We start from the raw sequence: 18,696 nt of genomic DNA on the forward strand, positions 1-18,696 counted from the left end.
GCTCAGAAAAGATTGTGGGATGAGGGAGACGTAGGAAACGAGGAGGATTAGGTTTGCAGAGAGGCCCCCCCCCCTTCATTGGAACCTCCAGCACCACCAGTGGCCACAGCTGCAGCGACGGCCCGCCCAATGATTCGTAGCACGGTCCCCTCCTTTGGGGGGGGGGGTGAGGACATGTAGACGTCCTCCCTCAGGTCTTTCGGTCTGCTGGCTGTTATGTGCCACCTTCTCCTGCAAGACAAAGGGAAGTGTGTCAGTGAGTGTCCTGCAATGTGTTTGGGTGATGTGCCTGTCATGGTCGAATAGCTGCCAGTGTGTGTGACCTGTGAGTTTTGGTGTCGATTGCAAGAGTAGTACTATGTGAGGGTGAGATGCAGCGGGCAAAGGGCAGCACTGAATACGGATGGGCAGCATTTGTTGGGGTGTCGTGCGTGGAGCAGTGCTGCGGATGGTAGGATGTGCCACTCGACACTTGCATTCACTCACCTTGACCACTCATGTCAAATCATTGAACTTTTTCTGGCATTGTACCCATCTGCATGGTGCCACGCTCCTGCCATTCACCTCCATGGCCACTTCCTCCCATTGCCTCTGCAGCTGGTGTCTGGAGGGTCTCCTGCCACCCTACGGGTACAGGATGGCTCTCCGTTCTTTCACTCCCTCCACTAAGGCCTCCAGTGCGCTGTCGGAGAACCTTGGGGCACGCTCTCTTGGCGCTCCAGCCATTCTGCCTGCCATCCTGCACTACTTCCATTGACAGTGCACCTCCCCTTTAAGAGGTGCAGGCTGCCTTTACCTCGTGCTGGCCATGCCCCATATCGGGCATCCTGCTGGTGCGTTCAGGCACTCAATGGCGTGGGTAGTGCTGGCTGCACGGTAATGAGGATGCAGCACAAAGCTCTTGTGCTGCCTGCATCGGTAACACCTGGCATGGGTTAACCGCGCACCGCGACCCCCATGCCCAGTATCGGGCCTTATCGAATTTAACCCCTGGGATCTTCTGTAAGGGTCCCGTTGCAACGCACACAGGGCTCCCTTAACCGGAGAGGCCTCATACCGTCATTTCATCCGTCCCTGACTTTCATGGGGTGGCACTGAGCTGTTTATGCTTCCACTGGGGTGGAGGGAAACGCTGGGGAAGGCTAGGATTGGAGTGACCGAAGCACTTCTTCAAGGATTCTATCTCCTGTCTCAGAGAGTCTGTCTCGGGTTTTCTACTTTCCCCTTTTCCAGGTGCCCGACCACCCTCTGGTGGACTATTCGGGCAGTACCGAGCCCATTGTCCCTTTCTCACACGGTTCCAGCACCCCGGACCTGTCCTGCCTCCAAAATTATCTCCCTGTTCTGCGGGTTTAAATTGTGATCTTCCCTCATTCTTCCAGGGAGATTGGGCTGCTTGTCCCTGTAGGGCGTGTATTATCCCCACTCCCTTTGATTTAATTTGCTCGTATTTACGGGATAGCCAGGCCAGAACCCATGCTTCATCGTGATCCTCCATCGAGGAATCATAAACCTCGCTTATTCCCCCGTATCGGTTGCTGGAGGCCCCTATTATATACTGGAGCCACAGCCTGGTACCCTCCGCTCCTAAGGTGACGCAGTCTACCAGGGGAAAAGCAGCTTTATAGCGGTGCCATATTAGCTCAATGAATGGTTCCCGAGGTTCGTCAGTGCCTTGTTTACATTCTAACAGGCATTTCAGAGTAGTGCGGGCTGAGCCTGAACTAAACCCGTTCGCTTTCCATACTGCTGCTTTTGTGCTATCCCAGCCGTCGTTCTATTACCAATTGTAGCGGGCAGGGTCTTATAGATGTCAGGGTTACTTACATGTAATAGTAATTTAACCTTTTACCCTTCATTACAGCCATATAACTCGTCAGTCAGATCCACCCTAACCAGACTCATGCCCGGGTCTTCCTTCTGTTTAATGGGCGGGATGTTAGCGGACAAGGCCTGTAATTAGAGAGCATCGTATGGTATATTAGAAAACCCCACCTCAGCTCCTGCCGCGTCTGTTTTTATTACTGATATAGGTCTCATCACCGCTTGGGGAGATTGGTGTATTTCAGGGGGTCCTGGTTCCGGTCCCTGGTCCTCCTGCTCCCTGTCTCGGTTGTTCTCATACTGACTGGCAGCCTCCACTCACTCTCTAAAGTCTATCCCTTCCCGGGAAAGATTACTGATCTCACTATCCTGTGGGAAATTTAGGTTGGCTGATATGGCATGCATCATGCTTTTCTTCTGCTTTAATCTTTCCTCCTGCTCCTGTATTTTCATTTGACAGTGGGTATGATCTCCCTCTCCTGCTGCACTACGCTGGCCTTGCTGTTTCTGACTTAGGACTGCTCGTAGGGCACTACTTAATTCATCTGCCTTCTTTTTCAATATCTTATCCTGATCTTCCTGTCATTGTAGTTCGGCATTACATGCTGCTGATTTTCTGGCTTACTTTGCATCTTCAGTAATCTACTGACGCAGCCAAAGTTGGGTTGTGAGTAGTTGTCTGAGCTAATTGATTTTCCACCTCTAATTTTTGCTCCATCAACTTTTTGTTGTGGTCTCCCTCAGATTCTAATTGTTTCTTGAGTGTTATAATTTGCTGTCCTTGCCATAACACGACTAGAGCTTTCCAATCTCCCCTTTTCACATGCTTTTCTTTGGTTAGCGCCCCACCCAAATCTCCTAACTGTTCTAGGTTTTCTGCTTTCTCTATCAAGGGTGTGTATGACCCTAATTTTGATTCTCCACGTACGTGTGGATTGTCGAGCATAAACCATCCAGTGCACTCGCTATGGTTTATTCTCCCACGGGCTTGAGGGGTGGTTACCTCACTCAGTCACAATCACTTCCTCCCTTCTCGTCGGAATACAGTCAATTCTCTTAACACAAGCTACCTCAAACCTTTAAAACTCGGGCCCACCCATGGACGCCAATTATGTTGGTGGATTTCTCCCGTTACTGTCACAACTGTGGGTTGTTAATCCATCAACAATAATCTTCGCTTGATTCTAACATGAGTGGTTATAAAGAGCAAGGTCAATAGATCGACTTACCATAGAATTGCACTACAGCTATCTTCAATGTTACATTCAACAGTATTATAGTTATAATACAACTGTCTACAGATTACATTAATGACAAGCAATCAATACAACCTGATCTGTCCACCGAACCCAAGTTGATCAGACTTAGCCTTCGCGGACTGCCTGTGGCAATGAACTTCCAACCGTCCCCTCTTGAGAGCTCTAATTTTTGGGAGGGAGCATGCCCTATCTTTATACTATTCGGCTGCGTTGTTCTCTATGTAGGCACCGCTGGTCTTATCTCCTGTTGATAAATCCTACTGTGCTGACTCTCCAAAAAACACCAAGGATTGTTTGATGTCTTAGTGTTTACATAGCCTTTTACCACGATCAGGTCTTAGTATGTTTATACTAGGTGAGGACAACCTGTCTCTTGAATCTTACTGTTTTTCACTATTCCAATGCCTCAGCACTCTTTCAATGACCTCTTGGGTTTCTGTCAGACCTTTACCCTCTTTTCTTCTATTCTTGTTTTAAACCATATTCTTACAGCCATGTAACAAGACCATCCAATAATCAAAGAGGTGGCATGCTGAGGCAGTGTGTTGACGCTCTAATGCATAATGTTGTTGAGAAGTAGAACATGAGATCATGCCCATGATTCCCCATGTGACAAGTTCCTGATCTCAGCTAGGAAGAAATGACCAGGGACCAGACCCTTTCATGCAAAAGGGTTGAGAAAGTTAGAGATCAAGTCGACCCAGGCTGGTGTTGTGCACCTCCAGTGTGGAGACCAAGAGCAACAATAGCAGATGTCTGCCAGCAAGTGATTTCCCTGTCCTCTTGGTTCAGTAAAATAATGTGAACCAGAAACATAAAGGGGATGGAATATAAAATGAGAAAGGATTGCAAAAAGGAATTGTACAGTTTAAATTTTCTTAAGCAAAGTTGACGTTAATAATAGACCAGAGTTTTGTTTTGCATAATTTGATCAAATTACTTTTGACAGACAATGCCATGAGCAAACCTTTGATCAGCCTCTTGCCTGAGCATATTTTTAGCTCCTGGCCAGCTTGTCAGATACTGCAATCAAATATAAGGCACATGCTACAAAAAAAACTGTTTAAGTTCAGGGTGCGGCCTATATGCAAGTTATTGATTATACTTTTCTCCTGGGGATGGGGCTCAATTTTGGGGTTGTATATATGCTGTGGTGGCCTATATGTGAGTGAATACAGAATCTATTTATACTACACAATTAAAATTTAAATGTTAAACATATGCAGATTTTTAGGACGTCACAAGTATGATAATGTGATAAAATATGCATTTCCTAGATCAGGTTTTGTAGAAACTACATTCTAATGTTTAAAATAAACAAAAAAAATCTCAAATTATTTTCTTGTGGACCCAATGTTAGCAGATGTTTAATTAGGCCACAAGATACATATACAGGCCCTTGGATTTTGTTTTGGAGGTGAGATGCTTTTCCCCCTCTTAGCCATCCTCTTAGCCGTGCATGGCTAAGAGGATGGCCAGGCAACTTGCAGCCAGACCTCAACGAAGGCTGCTCTGAGGACCTCTAGTAGCATGAGAATGCAGTCTGAGGATAATTATTTTTCACCCTGAGGGAGCACCTGGTCTCCACTGGACACCGGGCAAAGCTGAGGTCAGGAACTCATTGTGTGGAGAATCATGGAGAGATACCTTCATCCCACCACTCGATAGTGTATTAGTGCTCCAACACACTATGCCACTTGGCCTGACCTTTAAATGTATTTATATATTTGTCAAAATTCTCATCCTTGGACAGAGCGCAACATGGGAAAGTGGAAGTGAGGCTGAAGGAGAAGCATGGTATTCTTGCAGCATGGAGGAGTTTGTGACTGTAGATGAGGTGGGAGAAGAGGAAGACCATTCAATGGAGATACAACTAGAGATACCTGAGATCAAGGAGAGTGACTGTATTCAAACTGAACAGGACAGAAACATAGAAACAAGCACGCAAGACCCAATAACAAAAGGGACGATTCCTGATTGTGGGCATCCCGGTGACAATCATCGTAGCACTTCGCCAGGAGAGCCAAGGCTATTGAGTCCGACTCCTTCTCTAGGCAGTGATCGATTCAGCGTGGAATCTGCGAGTTTTTCTCAATTAACGTCTAATTCGATGAATGAAATTGAACAGAATCTGAGCATTGATGTTAAACAAGCAGAAAGTCCTGTGGATTGTAAAAACTGTGAAATGGACAAAGTGTTGAGTGACAGTGAATCCATTGGGCACTTGGATACAGAGAATCAGTGCAGACCTTATGAGTCTTATGAAACTGACGAGAAGCTCCAACGCGGACACTTTTCAGAGGAAATTCTAGAAACCCAGGGAACTGACCAATCAGTGGCAAGTATCAGTCTAAGCAGTCCAGAAACAGATGAGCTGAAGAAAGAATCTCGAGAAGCATTCAGTAAAGGTACACGATGTTAATCTCTTTTAGCTAAATTTTGTATCTAGCTTTTTGGTTATAGTACTTTTGTTCCACTCAAAAATATTGCATTTATTTAGCAAACAAAATTTGACCATTCTGCATTCCTGTTGTCCTACTTTATAAAATTTAGTATATGTTGTAAAATATTCAATATTTGGGCATCCTGAATGCTGCTGAGGATGGCACTGTAAGTGCAATGCAAGGGTATTGGACTTTAGACTGCAGATCTCATGTCTGAATCCCAGTCTTGGGGTTTATATTTGTAAGGGTATAGTATGAGCATTTACACATGTTCTCTTACTTCATTAAATGCCAATGGGCAGAACTTTGAACTTTGGCAGGGGCGAAAAACCTCAATGAAAAGGAAAATCAGGTGGGTAATATAATGGGCGGCCAATCCGCTACTGCCTGTTTTATGCTCCCGCCTATGTTGAAAGTTTTGTCCATCGTTTCATCTTCCTTTCACTATGAGATTTAGAGACATTCCCTTCAAATCAGTATCTGACCGCTTACCTACCTGATCACAGCCAGTCTCTACCAATGGCTTCTCTTCCTGCCCCTGCACCATCACCTCAGGAGTTCCCCAAGGATCCATCATTGGCCCCCTCCTCTTCATCATCTACATACTGCCCCTTATCGACATTACCCGTAGACATGGGGTCAGCTTCCACACGCACACTGATGAAATCTAGCTCTATCTCTCTCAACCTCTTCACTGCCGTTGTGCTGTTGGACTGCTTGTTCGACATCCAGCCTTGGATGAACCACAATTTCCTCCAGCTAAACATTGGGAAACCCAAGCCATTGTGTTCCATCTTCACCACAAGCTCTATAACCTTGCCACCTCCAGGTCTCTGCCTCAGGCTAAACCAGACTGTTCACAACCACGCGCTCTATTGGAACCTGAGGTGAGCTTCCAACCCCATATCCTCTTCAAAACTGGTTACTTCCACCTCTGTGACTTTGTCCACCTCTGTCTCAACTCATCCCATCTTCCACTGAAACTCTCATCCATGCCTTGGTCACCTTCAGGCTTGACTATTCCAACGCTATGCAGTAAGCTTAAGCTCATCTAATACTTTGATGCTTGTAACCTATTCTGCACCAAGCTGCTCGTCTGTCACTACTATCCTTGGCTCTTAGTTCCCCAGCCACCTCAAATTTAAAATTCTCATCCTCGTGTTTAAATCCCTCCAGGGCCTTTCCCTTTCCTATCTCTGTAACCTCCTCCACAGTTTCAAACCCCTGATGAACTCTCCCTTCCTCTGATTCTGGTCTCTTGTGCCTCTGTATCCCCCGCCCCGCCCCGCCACCTTCCTTCACCCCACAATTGGTGGCTGTGCCTTCAGACACCTTAGTCCTGTGCTTTGGAATTCCCTCCCTAAATCCCTCCACCTCCCTCGCCTCCTTTAAGACCTGCCTTAAAACCCATCTCTTTGATCAAGCTTTAGGTCCCCTCCTAATATCTCCTTCTTTGGCTCAGCATCCATTTTTTTCCTTATGCCTCTGTGAAGAGATTGGGGCATTTTTTAAACATGATAGGCGGTATATAAATGCAAGGTGATATAGTTGATGACGACAATGCAGAACCAGCTAGAACTGGACTCAAATTAAAAATGTCAAATGGAATTTGTAAACTAATAGGAATTGCTGTATGTGAAGTTGTTTTAAACCTTAATGAATTTGTTCTTTTATTATTCAACCTTTGATTTTAATGAACCCTAAATCCAATTAAGCATAAGACCAATAGTGTTAAGTCTCCCCATAGGTACAGGCTTCCTCCAGATTATTAGATGGGCCTTCAAGAATTTCGATAGAATTTGACACATTTGACACCTTTATCAGCTTAAGGCTCACATTTTGTAGTCAATTATACTTTCTCTTTATTTTGTATCACTTGTAAAATACTTCCTGCTGGAAATAAGATAATTGCCCCAAGCATGTGTACAGTGGAGATTTTAACTGTGTGACACTAACACTTTGATGTGACATTCAATTAATCAGATATGACACCAGTACGCAAAAACAAAGATAGACATTTTGGTATGACAATTGGATCATCATGTCACACAAGGAGCCTGACTAGAATCCAATTATTTTTCAGATGATTTACATCTGAACATATTAACTGTAATCATTTTGCCCTTCCAATGTTCATTAATTACAAACATGCCTTTTGCAATTGGATTATGGTTAATTAATAAAAGTTAATTAAAATGCATGTTCTCTTGTGGCAAGCAGCTCTTTTTATATGCTGCCCCTTACCACCATTCTCGTGATCTAATGAATGAGCAGAATCTAGTAATGTCTGTCCTGATTCTTACTTTCCTTAATTCAGAAAACTTAAACCAACCAATACCAGAATCAGCTGGAAACAATCAACAATTATCTAAAATACAACAACCTCAGTTACCATGGGAGCAGGACAATGTCTTCTGTAACCTTAGCATCCCTCTAGGTAAGTACTGGTACTGTACTGCCAAGATAGCTCTTGTTGTTTTATAGCAGATTTAGTTTGACAAATAAACATTTCAGGAGCTGTCAACAGTTACCATTAATTTAGTTCAACTGTCGGCATTTGTTGAGAACACTAAATATGAGCAAGTTTACAGTCCTCCTGCCTAATATTATCTTTGAGATCTATATTCAAAGCACAATATCGAAAGGGGAGTTCTATAAAGAAGGCCTTGTTTCAGAGATGGGGGAAAAATTCAACTCATGACCCCCTGTTGTGCCCAGGTAAAATGGGCGTTAGGCCTCCGGACTTCGCGTGATGATCACTCAACGGGACTGCCCTCCTCTTCCTCTGCTCTGGCTGGGCCCTTGACTTGTGAAGAAAAGTGAGTGGCAAAGATCAGCAGAAACAGATAAGTGGCAGCTCAAAGCAACACCAGTTGTCATGCAGAGTGCGTGAGCGAGAGTTCAGTGAGAAGAGAAAAGGAGGATAAGGTGGCCAAACACCCTGCAGAGCGTATCCTCCGGCCTTGGGAGGTGCGATGCTTCTGAACCGCCCTCTGCCCATTACATCAATAGCGGCCTCTTCCATTGGGACAGTACTTGAAATGATGGCCGTCCTTTACCTGTACACGTCTGTTCCCTCTTATATTGTACCAGCTTGTCCTGCAAGAAGAAAGGGTGTGTGTTAATGTGTAGCCTGCTGAAAGGCTGTGAAGATTTGTGTGTCAGGGTAGAATAGTGTGGATGGTGCGTGTGCACCCGTTATTATATCAGCAAATATTTTAACATTGTCCCAAACTAGCTATTCTTTTGGACTCTCCAACAATTTAGTGCCAATTTGTGCCAAATTATGGAACAGTCTTATGTTGTATTCTTCTGGCCATTAGAAATTGGATTGAAATGACCTTAATTCAATTCAATGTAGGTCACTACAAGGCAATATGATAACCGTTTGGATCACCAATGTCCATTTGAAAAGATTTGCCTCCAATTTTCTGCCTTCGCTCCTTTAGATGCTGACTTGAGCTAGAGTCTGGTTCAACAATTACTACCATCTGATATCTCACCCAAGTGTGCATTCTTCATGTGTAACCCTAAACTGTAGGTGCTGGCAGACGAGTTGACCAGGTGACAGCACAGCTGAACCCTGACCCTGTCTTTACCATGTTTTCCACGCATCCCCACCCTGGCTGAGTTTTCCTCTCCCGAGCTCAGGTGTGTTGAGAAGTCAACTGTAATACCCCAACTGTTACCTTGGCTGAGATCAACTGAATTGCACCACGCAAGGAATGAGCCAAGGTCCTTTGTGATCTGTAGGGCTCATTTACCGACTGAGCTTTCAGGAAAGCTCCATTGGAAGTATTTTCCATGTTAATGTGAAAAATTAAACAGTGGATGGAATGAATTTAAAAAAGCACTAAAATCCTTCAATTCGTAGACCTTCAAAGAGAAAAAAATAGAAATGTTGATATTTTTGCACTTGTATTCCACATTTCAGAAAGGTCCCAGAACCTTCATATTATTCGATAGTGTTTTAACAGAAATGTTCCATAACTGGTGGCTCTCATTTTTCAGGTGTTGAGTTTGTGGAAGCTCGAACAGGATTTTACTGCAAGCTCTGTGGCCTCTTTTATATTACTGAGGAAGCAGCAAAGACGAGCCATTGCCGAAGTACTGTACATTATAAGAATCTGCAGGTAAGTGAGACAAGGACAACCTGATTTTATTTGTTCATGGGTTGTGGGCAATGCAGAGAAGTCGCATTTATTGCCCATCCCTAGTTGCCCTGTGAGGATGGTGGTGGGCCTAGTGGTGACGGTGCTCCTATGCTGATGTTAGGTAGGGAATTCCAGGATTTGGGCCCAGTACTGATGAAGGAACAGTGTTCAAGTCAGGATGGTGTGTGACTTAGAGGGGAATTTGGAAATGACGGTGTTCCATTGATATTGCTGCTTTTGCTCTAATTGGTGGTGGAAGTCATGGGGTTGGGAGATACTATTGGAGTAACCTTGGTGAGTTGCTGCAATGTAACCTGTGGACAGCTCAGCACCAAACAGAAAAGAGACGTTACTAAGAGCAACTCCAGCCATGATCTAATTGAATGGCGGAACAGGCTTGAGGGGCTGAATGGCCTACTCCTGTTCCTATGTTCCACTTTTTCAGTCAACACAGCAGCAATGGTGCATCAACAAGTCTCACTTTGCTACAGGAGGTGGAGCAGCAGTGGAAGGCCAGAAATGCCTGAGGCAATAAAGGTCACCAGGACCCATTATGGCCCTTGGCAGTATGTTTACTGCTGGTGACAGAGCTACTTCACTGGGGATTAAAGTGTGAAAAGGCTAGCCTCAGCGAGGAATCCACAGGTAAATTGTGCCATCTACTGGGACTATACATGGAATGAAAGAGCATCGTTGGCACCATAATGGTAAAAGTGACAATGGCACTCGGCTTTTACCAGGTAATGACAGAAGACTTGACTAGGTTCAATCAGTTTGTAGAGCTGCATTACCCAGAATATAGATTCCCTGTTTTGACATACTAATGAATACATTAAAATCAGCACCTGCATGCAGCAGCAGGAGAAGACTTTTTCAAAAGACATATGGCTCCAGAAATTGCTTAGAAAAGAACAGTGAGCTCAATAGCACAAACCTTTGCTAGTGGCGAAATCGAGGAGCAAGTTCCGGCATTCACACATGCGCAGTCTAACGCAGAAATCCATAACTTGCTCCTCCTGGTTTACCGGCGATATCAGTGAAATCATTGAACCAGCGCCAACTTGCTCATCTGCCCAGCTGGAAAGTAAGTAATATTGCCACAAAACAGGTACGCTTAAAAATACCAGGTTTAAACTAAGTTTTAATAGTAAGTCATAATGACTGCCAAACAACTAAAAACTAACTTATAAAATTTAACGTTTACATTACTCCTTATTTTAATAGTTTTAGGTCATTAAAAAAAATTTAAATTAAAAACAATTTTTTTTTACTTTTCCCTGATGTCACTTTTATTTAATTGATTATTTTTTACCCTCTCTTTTTTCACTGTCTATAACTGTTTTTACAATTATTTTAATGTTGTACCTTTCACTTCCTGGATTTTACATTGTAGCCTGCAGAAACAGATTTGCAGCGTCAAAAGTGCTGTGATCTGAATGGTCGAGGGGAGAACGCGATCCTCTCGCTTCTCCCACGGGTCCTAGTTTCGCGTGAACTAACGTTGGGCTCTTCTCCGCTTCCTATTGGAGAAAGTGCACCCAGTAAAGATCGTGGTAATTTATTGGGTTAGTATAAATCTGAGGAGCAGCGAGCATTGTTGGTTCGCTGATCCGAGCAATTTCTGGGCCCATACATGGTATCATTATCTGCACCTACATGGCCATTCAAGCATCTGTGACGTTAAACAACAAAAAAGGACACCACTTAATAGACAGCCAAATGCTTTGCAACCACCACCAAATCATTCTGCATAGTTTCCAGGGAGTGCCCATGATACCCACATAATTGAAGCCAAGTTGGAAGGTTTGAGACATGGCTCGTGACACCATTACTCAACCCCTGCACTCTCCAGCAAAGAGAAAGCGGAATTTTTTTTTACATTTATACAGTATCTTATCACGTCTCTCAAAAGCATCTCATAACACTTCACATAGAATGAACTGCTCTGAAATGCAGTTATGGAGCCAAATGCTGCACCGTTTTATCCATAACAAGATTCCACAAATAGCAATGAGTTGCATGACCAGTCAATCTGCTTTTGGTAGTGATTTTAGAAAAGGAATGTTGGGAGACTCCCCTGTTCCCCTTCCCATATTGCCTTGGGGTCCTTGATGTACACCTGAATTGACAGAATAGGCAGTTTTAGCATCTCACCTGAAAAATGACACCTCTGACAATTTAGCCATTTCTTAATATTGCACTGATTGTTACCCTATATTGGGTGCTGAGGCCCTGGCACAGCACGTGAACATATTCAAACATTCCTGCATTTCGATTTTTTATTATTTTTTGTTGATATATCTAGTATTCATTTAGTATTTACAGCATACAACAACATATATTCCACAGGCAAGGGCTTTATTGAGCAACCATCTGGCATGCTGAAATAATTGCTTCAAAGTTTGGACAACACAGTTGAGGGGGGGTTGCTCTCCAACATGCCATGTGGGGAGTTGTCACAATGATAGTGCACAAGATAAACACTGAAAGAGGGATATGCATGTTCCGGGAAGATGAGCAACCGCAAGTCATTGTACAGGAGGAGGAAGAGGGAGATGATGAAATGCAGGAGGAGCTAGCAGAAGCTCAGCAGCCACTGCATTAAACAGTATGGATTCACCAAGCTTTGATGAAGCAGTTCTTTCCTTAAGGCCTGTATGTTTCACTGGACTTTCAAAAAGAAATCATTGCTCAGTAGTGACATTCATATTTAAAATATAACCAATGACTGCAGAGTTTAAGGTGATGTGTAGTTATTGCAAATGATAGTGAAGGTGTACCATGTCTTTAATCCAATGTGCTGTTATGCCAAACCTTTGTGGTATATGACCTAGTGCACCATATTACCTCTACTGTTCTACTTCTACCTGATGTACTACTGGAAGGAAAATGGATGAATGCATCTTAAGAATCTGCTGAAGACCCGCAGAACCAGATGATCCTACCTTAGTGCCAGGAATAGCCTGCCCTGTTTTAGCTTACTTACTTCTCCTGTCACTTGTCCAGAGGCAGCTGTGAGCAGAGGACTGCCGATGACTTGAAAGCTACCTATCTATTGCTATGCTACCTTCAAATGCTCCTGATAGAGGTCAGATCTTACCATTGACCACTTGCAGCAGTGCAACTGGTTACACAGTCATGAGGCATCTGTACCCTTAACTCATGGTTCCATGGAGTCTGTCTCCAAGTGGGTTGAAGCTAGCCAATTACATCATAGAATGTAGACTTAAGACCTCGACATTATCAGTGGGAGCATTCCCCAGCTGGTGCCACTGATTGCATGCATGCTACTCAATGGAAGTCCACAAAACAGTCAGCTCTTGCTGCATGACAGCACACAATTTGAGAGCCACCTGTCTATTACTATGCCACCCTCACATGCTCCTGATAGAGGTCGAGTGTTACCGTTGACCACTTGTAGCAGTGCAACTGGTTACACTACTGATTAGTAGCAAACATATAGGAACATAGGAATATAGGAACAGGAGTAGGCCATTCAGCCCCTCGAGCCTGCTCCGCCATTTGATAAGATCATGGCTGATCTGTGATCCATCTCCATATACCTGCCTTTGGCCCATATCCCTTAATACCTTTGGTATCAAACCCACTTTGCATTTTCTTTGTGCAAAAAGTTAAATAACTGGTGCACTCCTTGAACCTCATAAAATAATCCCAGTTTCATTGCTGGCCCCATGTGTTCTGAATCACAGAGTGGCTCAGCAGGGCTTATGATGATGCTGTCCTTTCACTCAGCAACAGTCAGGCCTTCTTCAGCCAACTCTGTCTTTCCACACCCATCAGAAGTGTGACAAAAACAGAGTTTTTGTCCTGCATCCAAAAGGATTTAAAAAAAAAATGTTTTGAAAACATTTGAGTTAGGAAAGATAGGGAAGGAAAAAAAAGGAAGGGGGTGGCAGTATTGATTAAGTAGAATATTGCAGTGCTGGAGAGAGAGGATGTCCTGGAGGAGTCAAGGATGGAATCTATTTGGTTAGAGTTAAGAAACAATAGAGGTGCCATTACACTACTGGGTGTATTCTATAGGCCACCAACTAGTGGGAAGGATAGAGAGGAACAAATTTGCAGGGAAATTACAGAGAAGTGCAAGAATTATAGAGTAGTGATAATGGTGGACTTCAACTACCCTAATATAAATTGGGATATTAATAGTGTAAAGGGCAAAGAGGGGGAGGAATTTCTGAAGTCTGTTCAGGAGAACTTTCTTGATCAGTATGTTTCCGGCCCAACGAAGAAAGAGGCATTTGCTGGATCTGGTTCTGGGGAATGAGGAGGGTCAAGTGGAGCAAGTGTCAATGGGGGAACATTTAGGAAACAGCGATCATAGTCTCATAAGGTTTAGATTATGGAAAAGGACAAGAAGTAATATAAAGTAAAAAATACTTAATTGGAGGAGGGCCAGTTTCAGTGGGTTGAGAACAGATCTGGCCCGGGTAAATTGGAATCAAAGATTGGCAGACAAAGCCGTAATCGAACAATGGGCGGCCTTTAAAGAGAGGATGGTCCGGGTACAGTCTAGGTACATTCGCACAAGGGGGAAAGGTAGGGCAACTAAAGCCAGAGCTCCCTGGTTGACGAAAGAGGTAGAAATTAAGATGAAGCTGAAAAGGGGGGCGTATGACAGATGTCAGATTGATAATACAATTGAGAACCAGCCTGAATAAAGAAAGTTCAGAGAAGTAAAAAAGGAAATTAGAGGAGCAAAGTGGGTATATGAGAATAGACTGGCAGCTAACATCAAAGGGAATCCAAAAGTCTTCTATATGCATATAAATAGTAAATGGGTAGTAAGAGGAGGGGTGGGGCCGATTAGGGACCAAAAAGGAGATCTACACATAGAGGCAGGGGGCATTGCTGAGTTACTACATGAATACTTTGCATGTGTCTTTACCAAGGAAAAAATGCTGCCAAAGTCACAGTAAAAGGGGAGGTAGTTGAGATACTGGATGGGGTGAAAATTGATAAAGAGGAGGTACTAGAAAGGCTGGCTATGCTTAAAGTAAATAAGTCACCCAGTCCGGACAGGATGCATCCTAGGTTGCCGAGGGAAGTAAGGGTGGAAATTGCGGAGGTGCTGGCCATAATCTTCCAATCCTCCACTTCCAATATGGGAGTAATGCCAGAGGACTGGAGAATTGCAAATGTTACACTCTTTGTTCAAAAAAGGCTGTAAGGATAAACCCAGCAACTACAGGCCAGTCAGTTTAACCTCAGTGGTGGGGAAGCTTTTAGAAATGATAATCCAGGACAAAATTAATAGTCACTTGGACAAGTGTGGATTAATAAAGGAAAACCAGCACGGATTTGTTAAAGGCAAATTGTGTTTAACTAACTTGATTGAGTTTTTTGATGAGACAACAGAGAGGGTTGATGAGGGCAATGCGGTTGATGTTGTGTATATGGACTTTCAAAAGGCGTTTGATAAAGTGCCACACAATAGGCTTGTCATCAAAATTGAAGCCCATGGAATAAAGGGGGCAGTGGCAGCATGGATATGAAATTGGCTAAGTGACAGGAAGCAGAGAGCAGTTTCTGTGAAAGGTTGTTTCTCGGACTGGAAGTGGTGTTCTCCAGGGTTCGGGATTAGGTCCGCTGCTTTTTTTGATATATATTAATGGACTTGGGTATACAGGGCACAATTTCAAAATTTGCAGATGATACAAAACTTAGAAGTGTAGTAAACAATGTGGAGGATAGTAATAGACTTCAAGAGGACATAGACAGGTTGGTGAAATGGGCAGATACATGGCAGATGAAATTTAATGCAGAGAAGTGCGAAGTGATGCATTTTGGCAGGAAGAACGAGGAGAGGCAATATAAACTAAATGGTACAATTCCAAATGGAGTGCAGGAACAGAGAGACCTGGGGGTATATGTGCACAAATTCTTGAAGGTGGCAGGACAGGTTGAGAAAGCGGTTAAAAAAGCATACGGGATCCTGGGCTTTATAAATAGAGGCATAGAGTACAAAAGCAAGGAAGTTATGTTGAACCTTTTTAAAACATTGGTTTGGCAAGGAGTATTACCAACAAAGCAGATGAGCTAAGGGCACAGATAGACATATGGCAGCATGATATCATTGCTATAATGGAAACCTGGCTTAAAGAGGGGGATAATTGGCAGCTCAATATCCCTGGATATAGAGTTTTCAGGCAGGATAGAGTGGGTGATAAAAAAGGAGGGGGGGGTAGCATTATTGGTTAAAGAATCAATTACATTTGTGAGAAGGGATGATATGCTAAATGGATCATCAATCGAGGCTACATGGGTTGAGCTAAGAAATAAAAAAGGGACAGTCACACTACTAGGAGTGTACTATAGACCCCCGAATAGCGAAAGGGAGATAGAAGAACAAATATGTCGGCAAATTTCTGAGTGCAAAAATAAGAGGGCAATAATAGTAGGGGACTTCAACTACCCTAACATCAACGGGGATTCAAACAGTGTGAGAGGCATAGAGGGCGCAAAATTCTTGATCGGTGTCCAGGAGAACTTTTGTAGCCAGTACGTGACAAGCCCAACAAGAGGGGATTCAATTCTAGATTTAGTCCTGGGAAATGAAGTTGGGCAAGTGGGTGAAGTGAAAGTGGGTGACCATATTGGGGATAGTGACCACAATTCAGTTAGTTTTAGCATTATTATGGAAAAGGACAGAGTTAAATCAGGAGTAAATGTTTTAAATTGGGGGGAAGGCAAATTTTACAGAACTAAGAGGTGATTTGGCAGAAGTGGACTGGACACAACTGCTTGAGGAGAAATCAGTGGCAAGCCAGTGGGAGGCACTAAAAAGTGAAATTCTATGGGTACAATGCAGATATGTTCCCTCAAAGAAAAAGGTGGCACTGCCAAATTTAGAGCCCCCTGGTTGTCTAGAAGTATACGGGGCAAGATAAAGCAGAAAAAGAAAGCTTAAGACTGTCACAGAAAACTAAATACGGCAGAAAGCCTAGAGGAGTATAGAAAGTACAGGGATGACGTAAAAAAGGAAATAAGGAAAGCAAAGAGAGGGCATGAAAAAATATTAGCTAGTGAGATTAAAGAAAACCCAAAGATGTTTTATCAGTACATTAAGAACAAGAGGATAGCTAAGGAAAAGGTGGGACCTATCAGGGATGATAAGGGTAACTTATGTGTAGAAGCAGAGGATGTGGGTAGGGTTTTAAATGAATATTTTGTCTCCGTATTGACTAAGGAAAGGGATGATCCGGATGTAGTAGTTAAAGAGGAGAGGTGTGAAATGTTGGATAAGGTAAACATAACGAGAGAGGAAGTACTAGAGGGACTGGAATCCTTGAAAGTTGATAAGTCACCAGGGCTGGATGGATTGTTTCCCAGGCTATTGAAGGAAGCCAGGGAGGAAATAGCAGATGCTCTGAGGATTATTTTCCAATCCTCACTAGATACAGGGGAGGTACCGGAGGACTGGAAGATTGCAAACATAGTACCATTGTTTAAAAAGGGTACAAGGGAAAGGCCAATCAATTATAGGCTGGTCAGTCTTTCCTCGGTGGTGGGCAAACTATTAGAATCAATACTGAGAGATAAGATAAATTGTCACTTGGAAAGGCATGGTTTAATCAGGGATAGTCAGCATGGATTTGTTCAGGGAAGGTCATGCCTTACAAATCTGATAGAATTCTATGAGGAAGTGACAAGGAGGATTGATGAGGGTAGTGCAGTAAGTGTTGTCTACATGGATTTTAATAAGGCATTTGACAAGGTCCCACATGGCACACTGGTCAGAAAGGTAAAAGCCCATGGGATACAGGGAAATGTGGTGAATTGGATCCAAAATTGGCTCAGTAACAGGAAACAAAGCGTAAAAGTCGATGGATGTCTTTGTGAATGGAAATCCGTTTCCAGTGGTGTGCCACAGGGCTCAGTGTTGGGTCCCTTGCTGTTTGTGGTATATATTAATGATTTGGACTTGAATGTAGGGGGCATGATGGGCAAATTTGCAGACGACACAAAAATTGGCCGTGTAGTTGATAGTGAAGAGGATAGCTGTAGACTCCAAGAAGATATCAGTGGGTTGGTGGAGTGGGCAGAAAAGTGGCAAATGGAGTTCAACCCGGAGAAGTGTGAGGTAATGCACTTAGGGAGGGCAAACAGTAAAAGGGAATATGCAGTAAACGGGAATACATTGAAAGGGGTAGAGGAAGTGAGAGACTTGGAGTGCATCTGCACAGGTCCCTGAAGGTAGCAGTACAGGTAGATAAGGTTGTGAAAAAGGCATACAGAATGCTCTCTGTTATTAGCTGAGGTATAGAATAAAAAAGCAGGGATGTAATGATGGAACTGTATAAAACGCTGGTAAAGCCACGGCTGGAGTATTGTGTGCAGTTCTGGTCACCACATTACAGGAAGGACGTAATTGTTCTGGAGAGAGTTCAGAGAAGATTTACAAGAATGTTGCCAGGCTTGAAAATTGCAGCTATGAGGAGAGATTGGATAGGCTGGGGTTGTTTTTCTTGGAGCAGAGGAGGCTGAGGGGAGACTTGATTGAGGTGTACAAAATTATGAGGGGCCCAGATAGAGTAGACAGGAAGTACCTGTTTCCCCTAGCGGAGAGTTCAAGAACTAGAGGACATAGATTTAAGCTGATTGGTGGAAGGATTAGAGGGGACATAAGGAAAAACTTTTTTACCAAGAGGGTGGTGGGTGTATGGAATTTGCCCGAATTGGTGGTAGAGGCAGGGACCCTCAACTCTTTTAAAAAGTACCTGGACCTGCACCTAAAGTGCTGTAAGCTGCAGGGCTACGGACCGGGTGCTGGAAGGTGGGATTAGAATGGGCACCTGGTTGTTCTTCAAGCCAGTGTGGACATGATGGGCCGAATGGCCCCCTTCTGTGCAGTATCTTTTCTAGGATTCTATGGTTCTATGGCCACAACTGGAGTATCGCGTCCAATTCCGGGCACTGCACTTTAGGAAGAATGTGAAAGCCTTCGAGAGGGTGCAGAAAAGGTTTGCTAGAATGTTTCCAGGGATGAGGGAC

The 18,696-nt window shown here is 43.7% G+C and overlaps 1 protein-coding gene across 2 annotated transcripts in view; it reads left to right on the plus strand.

The window, feature by feature from the left end:
• The window catches only part of rbm20 (RNA binding motif protein 20), a 191,741-nt gene that overhangs the window by 158,636 nt on the left and 14,409 nt on the right, over positions 1-18,696 (plus strand). For both annotated transcript variants that reach the window (XM_068002111.1, XM_068002112.1), the window contains exons 11-13: positions 4,837-5,491; positions 7,845-7,964; positions 9,539-9,660. In XM_068002111.1, coding sequence (XP_067858212.1) covers positions 4,837-5,491; positions 7,845-7,964; positions 9,539-9,660 — 897 coding nt within the window. The remainder of the gene's footprint in view (positions 1-4,836; positions 5,492-7,844; positions 7,965-9,538; positions 9,661-18,696) is intronic.

The sequence above is a fragment of the Heptranchias perlo genome, chromosome 21 (assembly GCF_035084215.1).
Source record: "Heptranchias perlo isolate sHepPer1 chromosome 21, sHepPer1.hap1, whole genome shotgun sequence".
NCBI lineage: Eukaryota > Metazoa > Chordata > Chondrichthyes > Hexanchiformes > Hexanchidae > Heptranchias > Heptranchias perlo.